Genomic DNA, 22715 nt, shown 5'->3' on the forward strand with positions numbered 1-22715 from the left:
AGATCACAAGTAGGCATAGAGGCAGGCAGAGCGGGTGAGGGGAAGCAGGCTCCCCACCAAGCTCCATCCCAGGACCTTGGGATCATGACCTGAGCCAAAGGCAGAGGCTTTAACCCACTGAGCCACCCAGGTGCCCTGTAAATATGCACATCTTTAAATGTAACCCAAGATTATTAACTTTTCTAGTAAGTAAATCTAGTAGTATATTAGCTTATGTTAACCTTGTGTTCATATATAATTTCACAGATTCACCGGTTTGCTTGCTTGCTTGCTTTTAAAAAAAAAACAAACAGGGGCGCCTGGGTGGCTCAGTGGGTTAAAGCCTCTGCCTTCGGCTCAGGTCATGATCTCGGAGTCCTGGGATCGAGCCCCGCATTGGGCTCTCTGCTCAGCAGGGAGCCTGCTTCCTCCTCTCTCTCTCTGCCTGCCTCTCTGCCTGCTTGTGATCTCTCTATCAAATAAATAAATAAAATCTTTTAAAAAAAAACACACAAAAAAACAGACTTTCAAAATACCAGCTCTTCTATTTTTGTAGTTCAGGTTTTATAAAATGTACAACCTGTACTTTATCTTTTGTAAATTTCATCAGCTGTTTTAGCTCCTGAGAATTTTGAACTTTTATTCTGCTACCATATTAATTCTTCTTTTAGTCATAGGTGATTGGCAGCTTTGATAGAGCTTCTCCATCTCCATCAAGCAGTCCCAAGAAAGAGAGTACCAAGCTGGTTTTCCAAAGTCTAGCCTTCATGTTTTTACCTAGCCTAATTATCCTGGAACATTTTATGAAGTAGCACTTGAGATTCCTCTTTATTTCTATAACAAAAAGTTGAAATATGTGTAATAGACAATGAGGGAGAGACTGGAATTTTTCGATCATATATTATCTATTTTATATTGTTGGATGTTCAGGATTTTAGTACTACAGCATGAATATCCTTTAAGCCACTAAATGTTTTGTGGGAGGTCTCCTCTTTCCCCAAGCCAGATTTTTGTATTGCAGCTTTTCATCTTAATCCTTACATTGTATAGTGATATAATTTACTGTCTTTAGTTGTGGAGGTCAGGTTTTAGTGTCTTTTCCTGAGTACTAAATGTATTTCCTCCCCATCTATAGGATATTTAAGTCCTTTGAGGAACTATGAAGACTTTCATTTCATCGTGTAAAATGAAACTGCTTTAACCTACTTACTCATTTTACCATTTAATCGGTATGAGACAGAATTTATGTATGTGTAGTTCTTTTCCCAACTAGTTATATAGTCATGGGTAAGTCTCCTCCCTTCTGTGCCCTTTTCCTCATCTACTAAGTTGGGGAATTAAATGGATTTTATGATTGGTTTTTTACTCTAACATTCTGTAATTCTTTGAGGTCCTTTAAGTTGAGGATAGGATTTCTTGAACATGTGGGTGAATAACCAGCAGATAACGCCTGTTTTCTGTCTTAGGCACTACCAAGATATTTGATAAACCAAGGAAGCGAAAACGACAGAGGCATACTACAGCCAAGGTGCACTGTAAAAAAATGAAAAATGATGATTCATCAAAAGAAACTCCAACCTCAGAGGTATTACTCAGTTCCTCATCTTTTGACCTTCCAAAGAAAATCTACTTTTCACAGTAGAGGCCACACCCTTCTTCCCTGAGTTTTCTTAAGAATCATGTTCTATTGAAACAGCTAATTAACAGCTGTAAGAAGACATATATGGCAACTATGGATACGATCTTTTTAATAGACCACATCCTATGCTCTAGGTATCTGATGAATTTTATAGCTTTCATCATGAAGTAAGCTTTTTCTAAATAAGCAGAGCACAATACCAAGTAACCATATGATCTGAATGAACTTAGATATTGCCCTTTACAAGTTGAGACTGCTGCAATTAGAGGGAAACTCATTTGCTTATTTCTTGAAACCATCAACTGCTTAATTTTAGACTAATGTTTATAAACATTTGCTTTAAGGAAACAAAGGTAGATTTAAAACCATTACCTTGTAGAGCATCAGTGCAGTCATTGATGCGGTCTCTAGCTTTTCAACTCAGGTTAAAAGAGAATTAGAACAAGTGAGGTCAGCTTTACACATTATTATACGGAGTGTTTCTTTCCAGGATAATTTGAATTGAATGCCCAAGGGAGGCATTATTTAGGAAACACTGATCTTGGAAGGACAAATAAGTAATCAAATAAACTTAAGAATGTTTTCTCTCCCTTAGTGAAACCTTAAAATGGAACAGCTCAAAAAGTTCCAGTGGAACAGCCTCAGAGCAGTTAGTGGCAGGGCATGAGGCGCCCACTACCCGCCCAATCACAGCAGGGTTAGAACTAACATTGCATGCAGTCCGCCCGCGTGATTGGCTGAACATCTGTAAGTGCTTAATGGCTAGACAAATAGCAGCCCAGAGGGAGGGGGTCACATGGAGGAGACATCTATAATACAGATGTGGGACATTATTTTTTCTCTGCAAGGGAGAACTGATGACACACAGAACAGCTGCAAGCCCCAAGGAGACTGTTGAGGAGGGTGTAGAGAATGATCCTGGGATGCCAGCATCTAAAAGGCTTCAGGGCGAACGAGGCGGAGGAGCTGCACTCAAGGAGAACGTTTGTCAGGTAAAGGATGTTGCCCACTTGCATTTGGATTGCTTGTGTGTCTTTTAAGAAAAGCCCTCTCCATCTCTTGATAACCCAGTCATGTTAGAATAAACATTTTTCCTGGATGATTCCAGTGGAGTCACTTCCCTTTTGGGATTTAAGTCTTACCCTTCTCACGAAAAGAGAAAGGAAAATAAATATTTAGTGTTGGTAAAACACCTGCCCTTGTTACCCATGAGTAGATGCCATGGAGCAGGTCTGAGATGGAAGAAGGAATCACAGATTACTTAAAAATCATTTTCCTGTATGTTTCATCGTGTGAGAATCTCTGGGTTTCTAAGGAATGTTGTAAGGGAAATTTTCATTTTGAGATTTCTTTTTCTTTAAAATAGTGACTTCAGAGAATCTACTGCTGCCTTTTTATATTTATTTAATAAGTATTTATACAGTGTTTACTGTGTTTCAAGAGTTTCCATCACTTTATAAATATTCTGGGGGCACCTGGGTTAAGCAACTGACTCTTGATTTTGGCCCAGGTCATGATCTCAGAGTTGTGAGCTTAAGATTTTCTCCCTCCCTCTCTCCCTCTGTGCCCCCCACCCCAAATAAATAAATTTTTAAAACTTATCAAATTAAACTTTTATAAATACTAGGTCATTTAGTCATAACAGTCTTGTAAAGTAGATTGCCATTATTATCCTCATTTTTACAGACAAACTGAAGCAGAGAGATGTTACATAACTTGGTTATAGTCACACAGCAAAGCCAGGATTCAAGCTCAAGCAATCTGGGTTTAGAGTCTTAACCACTATGTTGTGTTGCCTCTCTGTAAAGAGACTTTGTCAGACTTGGGAGTAGAGTCAGTTAAATTGGTGCTTTGATTGTGTTCTCTTTTTTATGGGCTTGATTTACCTTTGTAAATTCTTAAAAGCTGGCCTATAAAAAGTTGAAGATACTAGGTTTCTTTTTCTTTTTTTTTTTTATTGAAACAGCTAAAAATAAAGTTAACCCAAGCCTAGAATATGTAGAACAGCAGAATTTCCATTCAGTTTGTTTTTTCATTTTCATTACTGTATAAAGAACGCTGATCATACTCAGATCAGCACCCAAACACAGTGTTATTCCTCAGAGATTGTGTAACAACAAAGATTATCAACAAAATGTGGTTAAAAGGATAGTTGCTTTGTGGTCCTGGATTGTTTGGATCACTTTTTGTTTAAATCTGTTGTCCTTGTTTAATTTATTAATATCATGTCCTTTCACTCACATGGTTACGGGTTTGAAAGATGAATTACTTGGTCATCCCAGTTAAAGGGTTAGTCCATAACATGTTTTAAACTTGTCTTTGATATATACTGTAATTGAAGTTTCCCTGTTTAAACGGTGAGGGCAAATTTGTTTATTGTACATAAAAGCTGGTATCACTGGCACTGTGATTGTACAAAATAAAGTGGGTAATATTTATGGCATTTGTCAATTTTTATGTGTGAGTTAGGGGATAATGGAAGAGCCAGAGTTTTAAGACTTAATTTACACTATAGGTTGTTTAAGACCTTGGGGTCTGTCTGCTCTTAATCCCTGGCTGCCTCTGGCATTTTTTCCCCAAAGCTCTCCTCTACTCATTTGTTTATTCAAGCTTTGATGTCAAATGGCCAAGACCTTTTGTTTCTTCAGGTGCTTGAAGATACTAGACTTACTTAGTTGCCTTCTTCTTTCTTGTCTTCCACAATAAGACTCTTTTTCAGTTTTAGCATTTTCCTGCTAATCACTGTGGGGCAACAAGTCAGGATGTTAGAGGGATGAAAGTAACAAATGTTGGGAATTTGCAGAATTTTCATAAATCTATGTTTTGAAAGCAACAAAGCCAGATCTCTATTTCCTAAGGCCCTATCATAAATGACACCCTATCTTAGATGAGATCATCTCAGAAAGGCAACCTCTCTGAGATGGTTGTAGATGTATCTCAAACATTGTTTAAACCTTGATTAGAGCCCTTTTGGACTGTTAGAACCCAAGTCTAGCTAACCAGTATCTCTTGTTTGAACTATTACAGGAGCCTTCTTGATTGTCTCTTTACTGCTATTCTCACCTTTCTCATTCTTGAACTCATTTTCCATGTAGTAATCAGAGGAATCTGTTTTTAAATGAATATCTGATTTTAGCCTTTTCTTGTTAAAGCCCTCTAATGGCACACCTCTGTAATTAGAATAAAATCTAAAAATGTAGCATAATGTGTAAGACCACACAATCAGGCTGTTGCCTTTTTCTTACCTTATCTTCTACCACGTGTAACTTTTGTTCACTGTGGTCCACTGACTTCCCTTATGATTCTCAGACCTAACATAGTTTTTCCTATCTGTGGACTTTCTGTATTTGTCTCCCTGGTCTTTCTGTCAGATCATGTGACTGACTTGGAGTTCAGAACTGCATCTGAGAGGCCATTCCCGATGACCCAATCCCAAGTAGCTATTTGAATTCTCTACTTAATGCTTATAATTATCTGATATCTTTTGTGTTTGTTTGTTTACTTCTATTTTCAATCCTTAGTATATACGAACCGTGAGAGCTGGGGACTTTGTGGAAGCTGGCATGGAGGAATTAATCATTAAATATTGGCTGAATAAATGGTGGGCTCTCTTCTTTCTGGAAAGCTCCTGCTTAATCTTTCTTCACAAAGGCCTTCTGCTTGGGACTTTAAAAACCCTTTATAGACATACCTGTTTTCTTTCTCTTAACAGAACTGTGAGAAACTGGGTGAGCTGCTGTTATGTGAGGCTCAGTGCTGTGGGGCTTTCCACCTGGAGTGCCTTGGATTAACTGAGATGCCGAGAGGAAAATTTATCTGCAATGAATGTCGCACAGGTGAAGTAGTTATAGATGGGGTTTTCTTCCGAAGATGGCTTGAGTTTTAAGTTCTTCAGGAAAAATTCCCAACATTTATTGCAGACACTTTCTATAGCAATACAGGGCTAGTTGCGACAGACGCAGATAAGTGCTGTGTGGTCTTTGCCTGTGGAAAAGAATACCAAGTGAATAATGAAATGATAGTATAATATAGTGCAAAAGGATTGTAGTAGAGCTAGATTTATAGTGATAGGTGAACAAAGGTGAGCCATTTCCACAGAGGAAGATAGCTAAGTTTGGCTTTAAAAGAGACATGGAAATTGGTGTGGGGAGGTGAAGTACAAGAAGATCCAGTAATGTAAGTATAGACTATTTGGGAAATAGGAGGCATAAGTTAGTGTGTTTAGAGTTTAAGATACTTTAGGGAAGAGGCATTGTTAGTTACAAGGAGGGTTTCTGGATTACTGGTGATGTTTTATATTTCTTGAGCTGAACAGTGATTACATAAGCATGTTTTCTTTATGATTATTTGTGAACTGTACACTTAGGATGCTATACTTTTCTGTGTGTATATCATATGTGAACAAAACTATTTACAAAAATAAGGAAAGACATTTTTTTAAAATTTTTTACTTTTTTATTAACATGTAATGTATTATTAGCCCCAGGGGTACAGGGGAAAGATGTATGTAATCTTGAGAGTTATATAGATTGGCTCAGAAACTGAGAATGGTCAGATGGAACCAACTGTAAAGTACCTCGCAGGCTACGCTAAGGAGATGGTTCTTTCTTCAGCATTATATGTGAATGCTACAGCAGTTAAGTAGTAGGGAAAAATGGGGGCTAAAAGCGGTTACACTCCTGAGTCATTAAAACCATGAGTGTGCATGAACCTGCCCAGGGAAAAAGCATCTGGAGAGTGAGAAAAGGACCAACAAAAGTACTCAGGGGGTGCCCACATGAAAAAAAAAAAACACTGCAGGGTGAGGAGGAGCTAGTCAAAGAATGTTTGTGAAGCCAGGGAGAGTAGGATATCATCAACAGGGGCATATGTGGCAAAGAGACCAAGGAGGTTTTGGGGTGATAAGAGGCTAATATATATAGCAGTGGGAAATATATTTGTGACACAGGTGTTCCACACTAAACCTAGTTGAGGGGCAAATGGTTAGCAGTATACGCTACTTCTTACAAAAGCTTGATATCCATGGAAAAGAGGGTAGTAGCTGAAGGGAGGATATTATAGGGTCAAGAGGAAGAACATCTTGAATGTTTGTAGGATGAATGTTAAGAACCACATAGGGAAATAAATTCCTGCAAGAGGAGGGAATAATTAATGGAGTGTAGTTGCTAAGTGATTGGAGAGAATAATCTTGAAGAGACAAAAAGATAAAACAGGAATGTACCTTGGAGTTGGAGAGTTGGAGAGTAAGCCAGAGTTTTTCTTAGTTTGGTGAGAATGATGGGGAAAAGGTGGTTTCTAACTTGAAGGGTGGAGTTGTAGGTTTAAAGTAGCTCCTGTGGGAACCGAGAGACAATTAATTTGGGTCTGTAAATCAGTGGCTGTGTCATATTGAGTTATCTCCTCTTTCTGCCACTACTTTTAGCAGTGTGGGAACAAAAGCTAGAAGGCAAGATAGTTCTGGGGTTATTTTGCCTCCCGTACAGTGGGCTTTTGATCATTATGGGAAATAGTGCCATCCAGCCCTATAAATGAAATTTAGGGAAAAAAATTTTAGGTGTGTGCATATCTCTTAATCCTAATCTTAGAGAAGTCTTGCCTTTTGTACAGATAATCCAGCTTTGCTAGTCTTATCCTTTTTTTTTTTTTTTTTAAGATTTTATTTATTTATTTGACAGACAGAGATCACAAGTAGAGGCAGGCAGAGGGGGAGGAGGAAGCAGGTCCTCTGCTGAGCAGAGAGCCTGATGGGGGGTTTGATTCCAGGACCCTGAGATCATGACCTGAGCTGAAGGCAGAGGCTTAACCCACTGATCCACCAGGCACCCCTGCTAGTCTTATCTTTATTATAATGTGATATTCTCTGAACTAGTTATGGTAAAGGTATTTTTTAAAGAATTAGCCTTACTGAAGTATAATTTACCTATTAAAAAATGCACTAGTTTTAATGTATGTTTTGGTAGGTTTTGATAAAATTTATAAACACATATGTAAGGATAACCACAATGAAGATTCAGAACATTTCCATTGCTCCAGAAAGTTCCCTTGTAATTAGTCCTAGTTGATCCTTCCGCCCCTCACTACCCCCCCATCCCCACCCCAATCCTATTTCAGGCAAGCAATGATGTGCTTTCTATAATTACACATGAGATTTATTTTTTTAAAGAGTTTCATAAGTGGAACAAAATGTATGTAGATTTTTTGTCTGGTTCAGCATAATGTTTTTGACACTCATCTGTGTTAATGTGTTTATCAATAGTTCATTTTCTTTCTTAAAACAGCTTTATTGAGGGAGAGTTGTACAGTAAAGTGCACAAAGTGTAATTTGTTAAGTTCTGATACATATGTGTGTGTACATACACCTGCGAAACCATCCCTCAGCATAGGTAATTTCAGATTCAGCAACATTGCTGAACGTGTTGAGAGTTCATTCCTTTTTATTGCTGAGTAGAATTCCATTGTACAAATGTGTCACAGTTGGTTTACTCATTCATCTGTTGATAATACATTGGAGTTGTTTTCAGGTTGGGGTATTATTAATAAAGCTGCTATGAACATTCATGTCTTTGTACGGACACATTTTCTTTTTACTTCTAAATACCTAAGGGTGGAAGGCATGGTAGGTATATGTTTAACGTTTTAAGAAACATCCAAACTGTTTTCCAGAGTGTGTGTACCATTTTACATTGTCATCAGTAATGGATGAGAGTTTCAGTTCTCCATATTTTCATCAACACTTGGTATTGTCAGTCTTTTTAATTTTAGCCATTTGGACAGATATGTAGTGGTACTTCATTGTGGTTTTAATGTGCATTTTCCTAATGACAAATGATGTGCTTCTTTTTAATGTGCTTTTTTGCCATCTTCCTTGATGAAGTATCTGTTCAAATCTTTTTTTAAATTAGGTTGTTTATTTTCTTACTGTTGAGTTTTAAGAGTTCATTATATATATTCTGGATACTAGTTATTTATCAGATACATACTTTGAAAATTATTCTACCAGTATGTGGGTGGTGGTTGTTGTTGTTGTTTTTTTTCTCCTTAATCATGTCTTTTGTAGAGCAGTTTATTATTTTTATTTTATTTTTTTAAGATTTTTATTTATTTATTTGACAGAGACCATGAGAGAGGGAACACAAGCAGGGGGAGTGGGAGAGAGAGAAGCAGGCTTCCCACTGAGCAGGGAGCCTGACGCTGGCATCGATCCCAGGACCCTGGGATCATGACTGGAGCTGAAGGCAGATGCTTAATGACTGAGCCACCCAGGTGTCCCTTGAAGAGCAGTTTTTTAATTGTAAATGATGTTTATCAGCTTGTTTTTTTAAAGAGTTTGTGCTTTGATGTCATGTTGAAATCTTTTATAACCCAATGTCATAAAGCTTTTCTTTGTTTTCTAATGAAAATTTTATAGTTTGAGGTTTTACCTTTATGTCTAAGGTCTGTTCTTTATTTTTCTATATGATGTGAGGTAGATTTATTACTATCATTTTAACTTTAAAAAATTTTTTTTAAAGATTATTTACCTTATTTATTTGACACAGAGAGAGAGAGCACAAGATGAGGAGTAGCAGGCAGAAGGAGAGGGAGAAGCAGGCTCCCCACAGAGCAGGTGAAGCCCGATGTGGGACTCAATCCCAGGACCCCGGGATCATGACCTGAGCCGAAGACAGTTGTTTAACCGACTGAGCCACCCAGGTGCCCTACTATTTTTGAGGGTAGGAAATTTTACCCTAGGTGAATAGAGTAAAAATAAGGGAGTCATTTCTTTTTTCTTGTGGCTCACCCTATTTTTCTAATGTGGAGTGACCACACCATAATTTAGGTTATTCCAGTTTAATATTGACATCAGACAGTAAGAAGTTTGCTTTTTTCCAAATGGATAATTAAAGTTTTTTCTTAAAATCACTATTAGCTGGCTTATCTTACTGTTTATAGTTATGGTGGGTTATTTTAATGAATTCCTGTTTCCAGCAAGTGTTACAGGCAAGATTCATGTTCAGGTCTGTCTCTCAAGCCTGGGCTTTCCCTTACTTTGTATGGCTTCTCAAAGAGAGGTAATTGTTTGTTTTGTTTTGTTTTGTTTTTCACTTTTCTTAAACTTTGTATTACAGAAATCCTCCGACATTTACAAAAGTTGAACAGTATAAAGTAATCCCATGTATTCATCATTTAGCTTCAGTAGTTAACAGTTTTCTGCCTCTGTCTACCCATATATTTCTTTTAATATATTTGTTTCAGGGGTACAGCTCTTTGAGTCATCAGTCTTATATAATACCAGGTGCTTTACCCATATATTTCAAAAGATCTAACACAACTTAAAAATATATATCTAGGGATGCCTGGGTGGCTCGGTGGGTTAAAGCCTCTGCCTTCGGCTCGGGTCATGATCCCAGTGTCCTGGGATTGAGCCCCACATCGGGCTCTCTGCTCAGCGGGGAGCCTGCTTCCCTCTGTCTCTCTCTGCCTGTCTCTCTGCCTACTTGTGATCTCTGTCAAATAAATAAAATCTTTAAAAAATATATATATATCTAATATGTAGCAAGATTATATAGTAACTTCTGTGTGTCACCTACTTCCCAGTCCCATTTTCAATTTTTCCATATGTCTCAAAGATGTCTTTTTACAGTATTTTAATCAAGATCCAGATAAGACTGCTTTTATTGTATTTTTTGGTATGTCTCTTCAATTTCTTCTAATCTACAACAGTACACCTCCATCCTGTTTTTTAATGTTGTTTATTTGTTTTGACAGTCATTTGTCCTGCTAAATTTTCTGCATTGCAAATTTGGTTTATTACATCTTTCAGGTGTCCTTTTAACTTGTTGCCCTATCTTCCATATTTCCTGGAAATTTATAGTTAGATCTAGAGGCTGGATTAATTTCAGATCAGTTTTCTTTTGGCAGAAATGCTTTGTAGGTAATGTGTTCTTCCTATTGCATCATATCAGCAAGCATATATTGTCAAGAGTTTCTCACTTAATAATGATCTTAACTTTGTTTGGTAGGTTCTTGTCAGCCCAATTAGTCTGTTACAAAGTTCTTTATTGTGATATTGTGATTTATAATAAGAAATACGTATTTTGGTCTTTAGCTTGTGGCACAGAGCTCCCAAAACCTTGGTCTCTCCTATGCGGTGAGAGTTACCAAGATGTTCTTTGTGTGTGTTTGACTATGTTAATAAAAGACACACCTCAGGATGGGGGCTTGATTGCCAAGAGAGCCAACCTTCTGAGTACAGGGCTAGAACTTTCACTCCTCTCCCCCTAATCTCTAGGGAAATGGGGGCGGCAGAGGCTGGAGGTTGAGTCAGTTCCCAGTGGCCAATGGTTTAATCAGCCTATGCACTGAAGTCTCAGAACCCAGAAGAATGGGTTTCAGAGAGCTTCTGGATTGGTGGGTGTGTGGAGATTCAGAATAAAGTGTTGCTTTTGGAGAGGGAATGAAAGCTCCCCACCCTTTCCTCATACCTTGCCCTCTGCATCTCTTCCATCTAGCTATTCCTGAGTATTATCTTTTCATGATAAACTGGTGATCCGGTAAATAAAATGTTTCTCTGAGTTCTTTGAGCCGTTCCAGCAAATTAATCAAACCCAAGGAAGTGCAGGTTATAGGAACCTCTGATTTATAGCCAGTCAGAAGTATAGGTGACAACCTGAACTTGAGATTGGCATCTGAAGTTAGGGGCAAAGGCCATCTTGCCCAATTGAGTCCTTAACCTGTGGGATATGATGTTACCTTGTATATAGTTTCAGAATTTAGTTGAATTGTAAGACACACAGCCGGTGTTGGAGAATTGCATGGAATTCCATATTGGAACTTGGTACAGAATTGTGTACTTAATAAACTTTTCGTCTAAATGGTTTAGCATTGGATGAATTCTTGAATTGGTGTTAATTTATTACCTTCCTTTGTTTACCAGGAATCCATACCTGTTTTGTTTGTAAGCAGAGTGGGGAAGATGTTAAAAGGTGCCTTTTGCCCTTGTGTGGAAAGTTTTACCATGAAGAATGTGTCCAGAAGTATCCACCCACTGTCATGCAGAACAAGGGCTTCCGGTGCTCCCTCCACATCTGTATAACCTGTCATGCTGCTAATCCAGCCAGTGTTTCTGCATCTAAAGGTATGTGTTTATTACATGAACTGATCTAATTACAGAACCTTGGTTTCATTGATAGCATGTATTTCCAGATGCAGTGTGGCATGTCTCTTCATGGCCTCTCTAGCTTTTGTCAGAGTACCAGTATTTTATGTGAGAGAGGGGAAAATAATGGACTAATCCAGCAGTTCCCACATTGTATTCTTTGGAGCCCTATTGTTATGTGGTGGTTTCAAATACTTGGATTTCATGTGTTGTTTAGTTTAAGAAAGTGTTCTGCTGTAAGTCTCCCTCTCTCTACTCCATTAGACTAAAGTACTTTTCTTTTCCTGTGGACCCTTTATATCTGTGGTTGTCAGGTGTAATATTATTCATGCATAAATTTAGGGCAGAATTGAGGTTTTTGTTTTGTGTTAATTTGTTTTGTTTTTTAAATTGGAAACTTCTATTCTGAAACCTCTTTCCTGCTTTATAGAGCTGAGGTTACCAAAAGTGCCTGTGGTTATAATAGGCAAAGTTAAGCTTTTAAGTCTGTTCTCAATTGGGAAAACAGACATTTCTGTTTAGTAATAATGGGATCTCTTACTAATTTTTCCTAACCCAAATATTGTGTGTCTGTTGTTAAATGCTTATATCCTCAAAGAGCCCCTGCTTCTCCCATAGGGGATCAAACAGGAAAATTACTAGTGTTTTGATTTTTCTTCTAATTAGACTGGCAGTACCTTTTGTAATATGAGTTCCTGAGCCTGTAGATCTCATCAGTCTTAAGTACAGTGATTTCACTTGCTTGATCAAAATTACAGTTTAACCATCAGCTTATCTTCCCCTTTTCAATTGCTATTGTAGTTTGTATTTAGGTGGTTTGGTAATGGTTTTTAGTAGGTGCTGTATATGAGAGGTCATACTTTATTTGGAAGGGTTGAAAAGGTTCATTCACCTAAAAGTTCAGGCTTTAAGAATCATACAGTACCAGGCATTGAAAGCAAGCATAGTCTTTCTCCTAGCTGGTCTTTTTATTCAGGTTGTGACATCTCCCGTATTTAGTTTGAGGCTGATGCCAGGTTTCCTAGGAGTCAGGGCAATGGATTGAATAGGGCTTTCTTTGGTGAGGTAGGCTCACTTAACAGTTGTGAGATCGGATGCCTTGTGGCAGCTTATCACATAGCTCCCATCTGAGCTTTTTCATAGTGAGTTGTGTGTTTTACGATCCCTTGTCCTAGTAGTGCTTCCTTCTACTAGTGACATTTTTTCAGTGCTTACAAAGACATTTCAATAACTCACGTTGCTTTTATGTTTAATCTCTTTGTTTCTCTTTTACTCCTGGTTTTCCTGCTTCTCCTAATTTTAGGTCGTCTGATGCGCTGTGTTCGCTGCCCTGTGGCATACCATGCCAATGACTTTTGCCTGGCTGCCGGGTCCAAGATTCTTGCTTCTAACAGTATCATCTGCCCTAATCACTTCACACCTAGACGGGGCTGCCGAAATCATGAGCATGTTAATGTTAGCTGGTGTTTCGTATGCTCAGAAGGTAAGACATGACTGCTTAATGTATGAATAGTCTAAAAAGAGATTAATACAGTATTCTAACTGCAACAAAAATAATTTTCTTCACTTTGCTACTAGAGAAATATTGGGAAGTAATGTTCTGAATTAATGATAACAGAACGTTTAAACTTGGGTTTTTTCCCCAAATAGAGAGGGGTTTTATTTTTATTAAAATGATGAACAAATGAAGGGCGTCTGGGTGGCACAGTCGGTTGAGCATCTCGCTATTGGTTTTTGCTCATGTCGTGATCTTAGGGCAGTGGGATTGAGCCCTGCCTTGGGCTCAGTGCTTAGCGTGGAGTCAGCTTGAACTTCTCTCTCACCGTGCCCACTACCCTCTCCCCAGCTTTTGGGCGCATGCATGTGTGTGCACACATTCTCTCAAAGAAATAGATCCTAAAAAATAATAATAATAAACAAATGATACAATAAAGAAAAGACAAGGGGAAGGAAATAAAATTGTCCTTGAAAAATGGGGGAATATGATCAAACAGTGCAAACTTCCAGTTAGAAGATGGGCAAGTTTAGGGGATTTAATGTACAGCATGGTAACTGTAGTTAACAGTACTGTATTGTATATTTGCAAGCTGCTAAAGAGAGTAGATCTTAAAAATTCTCACTACCACCAAAATGAAAAAAATTTTAAGTATGCAAGGTGTTGAATGTTCTAACTAAGCTTATTTCAGCAATCATTTCGCAGTATATACATATATCTAGTCATTCTGTTGTACACTTTAACCTTACACAATGTTATAAATCAGTTATATCTTAATAAATCTGGAAGGAGAGAAAGGAAAGATAAAAAATGGAGGAAATGATTAATTAATCATAAATCATCCCAAGTCCCACCATCAGAAAAAAAGCCATTGCTTAATTTTAAGTGATACTACTTAAGATAGTTGTATACAGTTCTAGAAGGTGGTATTATATAAAAAAGTTGTGTTTCTTTTTTGTTAAATCATTTTGTCATGAATTTAAAGGGATGGAACAAAAGGAAAGTGAAGGAATTTATGAATGTCTATAAAATGTTTTTTCACTCTTAGGGATATTAATTTCTAAAAGTTCTTCTAAAGTGGATGAAGAAAAATTGATATTTTTTTCCCTTCAACTTAAAACATAGTTCTCCTTTAGAATAGTGTTAGGCTTTTAATATATATTCATATATATATATACTCATATATATATATATATATATTCATATATATATGTATATGCCACCAGATAAACTCTTCTGCCTACCTCCCATCCATCTATGCAGATAAATCCTGTTGATTTCTTTTCTCATATTCTCTCTCAGCTCATATCATATGTCCTTCCCTGCAAAACTGTTTGCCACTCTTTCCCCTCAGCTCTGTCCTTTGCCTTTCTTCAGTGGGTATTCTTATGTGCAGATTTCTTTTCATGCTGTCTGATCTCCTTTTAAGGCCTAGTGCAAAGGCCTTTTTTGTACATGAAATATTTCTAGTGTATAATGAAAGCCAACTTAGCAAAAGGGAGATTTTTCTTCCAAGTCCATATAGTTTGCAGACTATACTGTTAATTAGATTGTGACTCAACTGCAATAACTAAGCATAAATAGGAGATGTTCTAGAAGGTATATTACTGGGTCAGATAAATTATGGACTCTGCATCATTCTTACATCCCATGCTAAGATTGTTCAACTCATGCTACAAAATGCCCGGGAATAGCTAAATATGAGTTTCAGAGCAGAGAGTACAGGTTATATGTATTGAGTAAACAAGTTCTTCAAAATTGTAGCAAAAGTCTTTTTTCCAAATATCACTGGATCAAGCTACAATATACAGCAGAGATAAGAGAAAAGCTTCTGTAACTGAAAAGGAGTTGGGTCATAAGCACACAGTCCTGGCCCCCAAAAAATAAACACCCCAAAGCTTATTTTAAGAGCCTGCTTCAGATGATTAAGAAAAGGAAAAAAGTTAGCATGGTTAGGATGGGGTCACAAAATGTTAAATTTTTTATAAGATATTATGAGGCAAAATGGGCATAGTAAAACCCAGATGGATGTAGACATACACTTTGCTAAGACTTTGAAACATGCTCATTTCTGGCATAAGATAATAGGGTATTTATTATATTCCTTAAATATGAATCATCTTGATATGAAATTTTTTATAGTCTGCAACCATGGGTTTCATCTTCAGATAAATAAATTGAGTCACTCTGAAAAATCTTCAAGTGAAAATTCATTGTCATTGCAATGTATTTAATTACCCTGGTGTCTGAAAACCTCCATGGAGGGGGAGAACTTTAACTGAAGTTTAGGCAACAAACCACATTAGTACCTGTAATTTTTGTCACCATTGAAAATCACAGATAATTTCAGTTTAGATATCTTAAAGTATCTTGCAATCATTGTTATTGCTAGATCTTACTTTTGTATTACAAAGAAACATGTAGCTATAATCTCTTGTTCTAACATTTTGATAATTACACCTTAATGTAATAGTGTCCTTTTAATATATGTGTTAGGTTAGAGCGTTCATAAATGATAATCTGAAAAGAGCCCATAGGTATCAGAGTGCAAAACATAAAAAAGATTAAAGAGTTAGTCATTTTAAAAGGGGGAAGGAAGTGACCATACAGGGTTGTCTTCAGTGTCAAACATTACTGTGCCATTTTTTCATTTGTTTAGTTTTCAGATAGATTTGATTATTTACTGTATGTTGTGGAAAATTTAGTGTATTGTCTTTTAGTGAAGAGAAAGAAATGTGTATTATGCACATATTTGACTTTGGGAAGTTGACTTCTGACCACTGCCCTAACCTAATTTTGCCAGTGGGATCTCATGTTTATTTGCTGTGAATATAACAAACCCTCAAGGTTGTGGTTCACAGGAATATTGGAGAGGGGCGGAGTGCTCATGAAGAAAAGTCTTTGTGAATAACTAATTAAATTACTAAGCCCTTCGCTGGGCGATAAATAATTGGTTAGGAGCAAAAGCCGTTTCATCTGGGTCATTGTGTGCTGCCTTGTGATTCTGAGTGCCACATTTTTTTGATTCCCACAGGAGGCAGCCTTTTGTGCTGTGATTCTTGCCCTGCTGCTTTTCATCGGGAGTGCCTGAACATTGATATCCCTGAAGGAAACTGGTATTGCAATGACTGTAAGGCAGGCAAAAAGCCACATTACAGGGAAATTGTCTGGGTAAAAGTTGGACGATACAGGTGAGTGAGCATGAAGGAGACTGGCACTGATTTCTTTTACCATCCCATCTTCTGTTTCTTTGGATCCAGATACAGTGCTTAACTCTTTTTCTTTCCTTTCTTTCTTTCTTTTTTAAATAATTTTTCTTATTAAGCAAGGTCAACCTCTCTGCCCATTAATTTTCCATTATAAGAAAAAGACCTCATTTTTATGTTTTGTAAATATGGGAATAATACATATTCTCTGTAGAAAATTCATTAATGAAATTAAACCCATAATAAACAAGGAAGATAGATTGCTAACAGTTTGGCATATTTATTTGGAGACACACCAATGCATGTACCCTCAAAATAATTGGCCTTATATTTATGCTCAGTTTTTATCTTTTCCTTTTTAAAATTTTTATTGAACATAGAATATATAAAAGAATATCATAACATGCATGATTTAAAAAGATTAGAAAGGAACATCTGTGTATGGTACCTCCCATTTTAAAGAAATATCATATTGCTGGTACTTTTGAGGTTCCCTCCATGACTCTTTACTGAATCCAGTCTCTCCCCACCCCTAGAGGTAACCACTATACTGCATTTTGTGTTTTTTTATTCCTTTGCCTTGCTGTAATGGTTTACCACATGTATAATGTTTTGTTCTGCATGTTGTAGACCTTTTCGTAAAGAAATTCTTGCTGTATTTTCCTGCAGCTTGTTTTTCTCATTTACTATTATGCTCCGGAGATTTGTAGTAGTGCAGTACTCTAGTTCATACTTTGCTGTTCTACATTTCTTTTTGATATAGTCTTAAAATATAGTGCAGTTCCTTTATCCATTCTCCTCTTTGGACTATGAGCATTTTGTCAATCTTCCTTAGTGTACACGCACAGTTTTTCTAGGAATAGGGGTTTCCAGCTTAACTAGCTAATGCCAAGTTGTCTTTCTGAAGTGATAAAGCATAAATTTGCATGCTTTTTATTTTATTTTCAGAGGCATTTCTTGGTGTCTTTGGGAGGGGGGATGTCATTTTTCTATACCCTTCACAATTAATGAAACTTTTACTTTTTAAAGGCCAAATTGAGGGGCACCCAGGTGGCTCAGTGGGTTGAGCCTCTGCCTTCGACTCAGATCATGATCTCAGGGTCCTGGGATCAAGCCCTGCATCGGGCTCCCTGCTCAGAGGGGAGCCTGCTTCCCCCCTCTCTCTGCCTGCTGCTCTGCCTACTTGTGATCTCTCTCTCTCTCTCTCTCTCTCTCTCTCTCTCTCTGTCCAATTAAAAAAAAAAAAGGCCAAATTGTATTTCATTGTATCATATTCTGTAGTAACTTTATCATTCCCTAAATGTTGAGCATTTAGATTGTTTCCAGGTTTTCATTCTTATAGATAATACTTAAGTGAACATTATAGTCAAAGCTTTGTTTCTATCTTATATGAGATAATTATTATTTACTGTTAAATTATTATTTCCTTTATAATTTCCTTAAAGTAACTGGGTCTAAAAAGTGTCTATGTGAGCACATCTGTGAGGGTGGCCATTCAGGTTTTCAACATATATTACTCATTGTTCTCTAGTTAGATTGTAAAAGTGCACTAGGTTGGACCATTCCTTATTCATGTCCTAAGAGATAGGTCATTTTCCTAGTGTCTTAAGAGCCTTCTAAAGATTTCTTTCCTTACTTTCACCTTTCCCAGGTGGTGGCCAGCTGAGATCTGCCATCCTCGCGCTGTACCTTCCAATATCGATAAGATGAGACATGATGTGGGCGAGTTCCCTGTGCTCTTCTTTGGGTCTAATGACTATCTGTGGACACATCAGGCCCGAGTCTTTCCCTATATGGAGGGGGATGTGAGCAGCAAGGATAAGATGGGCAAAGGAGTGGATGGGACATATAAAAAAGGTAACTTTATTCTTTTGTTTCGCAGGCCAACACAGACCTCTGTTGCCCACGTATCTATTCTGTTGTGTGTTAGAATTCACATATGTTCCATTAGCAGCTGTGTTCTCTCTGGGGCAGCTATAAGATTTTACAGGAAAGTTGATCTGCATAATTATTTTTTAGCCTTGCCTTTCTTTATATAGCAGGAATTTCCTTTAGGGAGGTTTTTGTCTCACCAGTTGGTTTCTCAACATCTTTTTGTTTTGTTTTAAAGAGTTTATTTTTTTATTTGTCAAAGAGAGAGAGAGAGAGCACAAGCAGGGGGAGTGGCAGGCAAAGGGAGAAGCAGGCTCCCTGCTGAAGCTCTGGGATTCTGTTCTTTCTATGCCTCAACCCTAGGCTGGCTGGGTGCCTCTGCCTTCAAGGAATACATAACGTGTTTTTATGGGGGAATTGGATACAGATGAAAGCAGTCAAAATGTTACTCATAGTGTGTTGTGGCAGAACTGTGCATGCTATGCTATGGGAATAGACCAAGAGGAAGCATAACTGTGAGGCAGTCATGGGTTGGTTTTTTCCCTTGAGACTTTGAAGAGTGAACCTTAATAATCGTTATCATTTGTTGTTTGCCAGGCCCTGTTTAGTTTTCTGCTTTAAGTCCTTGTGACAACAGTTTAAGTTAGATGTCTTTATCCTTACCTTACAGATGAGGAAGCTGAGGCACATAAAATTTAAATCCTTGCCCAAGGTGCCAGGGCCAGTAAGTGAAGAGGAAAGTTTCAAATTCTAGCAATCAGGCTCCAGAATCCTAACTCTTCACTCACACTGAAAGTGAAGAAATAAACAAATGAAAATGTTAACAAGAAAACAGCGCATGGGAAAACATATATTAAATCTAACATGTTGAGTGAATGACCTCTAGCTATGTGTTATAGCTTAAGGTGGGGTTGGGGGAACACAGGGCTGTTAGCCAGAAAAGGTGGTAGGTAAGTTACATGGTCAGAGCAGAGTTTTTAGAAATCTTTGAGTTTGGGAAATGTGGAAGATGAGAGGCTGTGGCCAGGGATGTCTGTGAGGTGACTGTTTTGGTAGTTCCAGGCAGAGAAAATCTTGTCACAGTGAAGTGTCCCTGGGGTGGAGAGGATGATGGGTACTTGAATAGACATTAAGTAGACTAGTCAGGACATTCTGAATAATAGAATGAAGAAAGGAGTGATAATTTAAAAAACAAAAACAACGAACAAAAAATTTAGAGGATTCCAGGCAACAAAAGCTCTGTTAGATGTTTAGCAGGGAAATGGAGAAAAGGGGATATGGACCAAAGGAGATGTTTTCTTTAAAGAATTGACAGAATATGGGGAAAGCTACAGAGAGGAAAGGAGGGAAGAATTAGAGTTCTTTTGAGAGTTTTTAATCTAGGTTACAAGGAATTAATTTTTGAAAGAATGAATGAAAAATTTGTTATAAGTGGGAAAGAATGAGAATCTTAAGATTTTGTTGGACTTCTAAGATATTACAGTCTTTTAAGCATATGAAAGTACAGGACTTGAATATAAATCAGCTATGAAGATCTGTGTATCATTACAGCTAATAGTTGATATTTACAGAATGAATCTTAGGAGAGGAATAGAACAGGTTCTCTTTAGAGAATTAGGCAAGAAGGAGAGGGAAACTTCAACTCTGAATTCTTCCAGACGAGCGCGGCATGTTACTTGGCACCTAGAAGACCGAATGTTTCTAGAGACAGGAGGTTCAGAACTGAGGAGAGAATTAAGCTTAATGAACTACAGTGACTTAGCTGAGCAGATACAGTTTCATTGTCATTAGGAAATGTTATTTGTGGGCTTTTTCAAATCGTTTAGCTAGATTTGTTTTTGTTTTAAATTTTCCTCTGAAGGTGGTAGTCTTTATTGTGCCGTGTAGTAGTAGATTGTGTTTTGTCTTAATACTATATCTGAATACCCTGGGGACTATAAATTAACTTGAAAATAGCAGTCATATGTACTTCTTAGTTTTCCATATAATGCTGCCTGATTTTTTTTTTTTTTTTTTTTTTTTGGTAATTAGCGAGCGAGCACAAGTCGGGGAAGGGTGTTGAGGGAGAAGTAGGCTCCCTGCTGAGCAAAGAGCCCAGTGCGGGGCTTGATCCCAGGACCCTGAGATCATGACCTGAGCTGGAGGCAGACACTTAACTGACTGAGCCACCCAGGCGGTCCAGTGCTGGCTGACTTTATTGTCTAAAGCATGGATTTTTTCCCCAACTTTAAAGGGGGAAAAAAGACAAACTACTCCACCCAAGATTAAGTGACTTGTGCTGTGTGTTTTCTTAGCTCTTCAGGAAGCTGCAGCAAGGTTTGAGGAGTTAAAGGCCCAGAAAGAGCTAAGACAGCTCCAGGAAGACCGAAAGAATGACAAGAAACCGCCGCCTTACAAACATATAAAGGTGAGAAAAGACTGCAGGAGACTCTGTTCTCCAGGAGAGACCCTGTTATAGAGTGCTGTCTTCCTGCTCTGTTCATGAAGAAGATTGGAAGCACAAGCACAGTTGCTCTAGGTAGAGGTGTGAACTTGAAAGAAGATAAGAAAAAGTTCCAGAGCACCATTCCTCACACATTGTCTACAGTTTATATAAAGTCAGTTGTGTGTTGATAACTTTTTCTTTTGCCTTGGAAAGTCTTCTTATAGAAGGGACTGGATTAGAGTCTGCACAAGCAACATCTTACAGTTTGAAGGGGATTCAAGATGCATGATAAAAAATTATAAATAGCCCTGAGATAGTATGACTAATACACATGGTAAGTCTTCTTGGTAATGTCTGATACTAAAGATATTTTAGGTAACCAGTATGATTAGGTTTCCCAAGGTCAGGAGAATTCATGTTAGGTGTACCTAACCCCTGATGTGCCTAATAAGAGCCATCACCATTTATCATCTGGGTCCAGTGGACCCTTTGTATTTTTTAATGTTTTAAATCATTTTTATGAATAATATACAGAAGTAAAAATGTAGGAATAATGAACAAATTTATCAGACATTTTAGTAAGTATTTACTAAAACCACTCTTTTAAAAACCTGAGTTTTATTAAGTGAGTTGTAGTGTTCAAACATCAGAAAACATGAAAGAATACTATTAGCTCTGTTAACAACGTGAGACTGCCCAGGTTCTTATTGTAGAGTATTTGTGGTGATGTCATTCCTGAATAAGAATACCATATTTCTTTTTTGTCAATAGAAATTCATTGTTAGTGTACCCATTAATATTTGGGTTTCTGAAGTCTTAGAGTCTGAGGTTTCACATACGGATCAATTTCACCACCATCTTTAGAGTCTAGTGTGATCAAGTGTATCCCAAGTATTCCATGGGACATACTTAAACTAAAAAAACTTAAAAAAAAAAAAAATCCGAAATTCAAATTTAAGCAGGTGTCCTAGATTTTTATTTCCTCAATAAAGCAACCCTACTAAAAGCATACTATAAAGATGTTATCCCTAATCTTTCATGCTTTCTAGAAAGGTTATTTAATACTTTGGGCAATGCAATAGAGAAACTACTAAAGTGTCACTGTTTCACTGTTGCATGCATAAGCTTTTGTGATACCATTATTTTTCTGTTTTGTTAGTTTAGTCTTTTTTGGTAATGGTGGAAAACACTAATTAGTAACTATGAATAACGATGAAATAGTAAAATGTTATGAGATACAGGTAATTAAGAACACTAAAATTCCATAATGTAGCTTAGATTTTTTAAAAGGGTTTAGTGGATATTTTTGGTAGTTGCAGGATAGAGTGAGGAAGGTTTTTTTCCTTTCCTTCTTTCTCTCTTTTTTAAGTGAATTTTCTTTTTGATCTTCAGAAGACCTCGAAGAAAGAATAAAATTCATAAAATAATCATCCTTATAGATAAAACTGCTGAAGAAAATATATTCAAAACTTAAAATTGGGTCTAAATGATGGTGGTATACTGAGAGTTAAATGGAGTTATTGTGCATGGAGATATAACATAGTGCACGGAGTTCTAAGTGTAGTTAGGCCTCAAAAAGGGGAAAAGAATCTGGTTCTCACAGTAATAGGTGTCAGATAACAGCAAGGGAGGTATTTCAGAGTAGCCCGTCAAGCATAGGAAGCTCTTGAGAGAACAGCTTCCTGGAATTGATCTAAATCACAGAATTTAGAAGCCAACTTCTTTCCTCTCCATACCCCTTCCACGCCTTTTTAAAAACAAACAAATAACGTTTCCAGGAAAAACTTTTAGAACAAGGGTTAGCAAACTATAGTCTGTGGACCAAATCTGGCTTACTGTGGTTGGGGTAAAAATAAAAATGAGAAGAATATTTCCAGGGACGTGAAGATTACATGAAATTCAAATATTAGTGTCCATAAATGAAGTTTTGACATTCATCCATCTTATTTATTTTGCTTCTT

The 22715-nt window shown here is 37.3% G+C and overlaps 1 protein-coding gene across 7 annotated transcripts in view; it reads left to right on the forward strand.

Annotated features, from left to right (window-relative positions):
- The window catches only part of NSD1 (nuclear receptor binding SET domain protein 1), a 147572-nt gene that overhangs the window by 106143 nt on the left and 18714 nt on the right, over positions 1-22715 (forward strand). For all 7 annotated transcript variants that reach the window (XM_032851908.1, XM_032851910.1, XM_032851907.1 and 4 more), the window contains 8 exons: positions 1446-1564; positions 2467-2610; positions 5331-5454; positions 11535-11735; positions 13060-13239; positions 16286-16442; positions 18109-18314; positions 20624-20736. In XM_032851908.1, the coding sequence (XP_032707799.1) occupies positions 1446-1564; positions 2467-2610; positions 5331-5454; positions 11535-11735; positions 13060-13239; positions 16286-16442; positions 18109-18314; positions 20624-20736 (1244 nt within the window). The remainder of the gene's footprint in view (positions 1-1445; positions 1565-2466; positions 2611-5330; positions 5455-11534; positions 11736-13059; positions 13240-16285; positions 16443-18108; positions 18315-20623; positions 20737-22715) is intronic.

This window comes from Lontra canadensis, unplaced genomic scaffold (assembly GCF_010015895.1).
Source record: "Lontra canadensis isolate GAN:19392208 unplaced genomic scaffold, GSC_riverotter_1.0 scaffold5, whole genome shotgun sequence".
In the NCBI taxonomy this organism is placed as follows: domain Eukaryota; kingdom Metazoa; phylum Chordata; class Mammalia; order Carnivora; family Mustelidae; genus Lontra; species Lontra canadensis.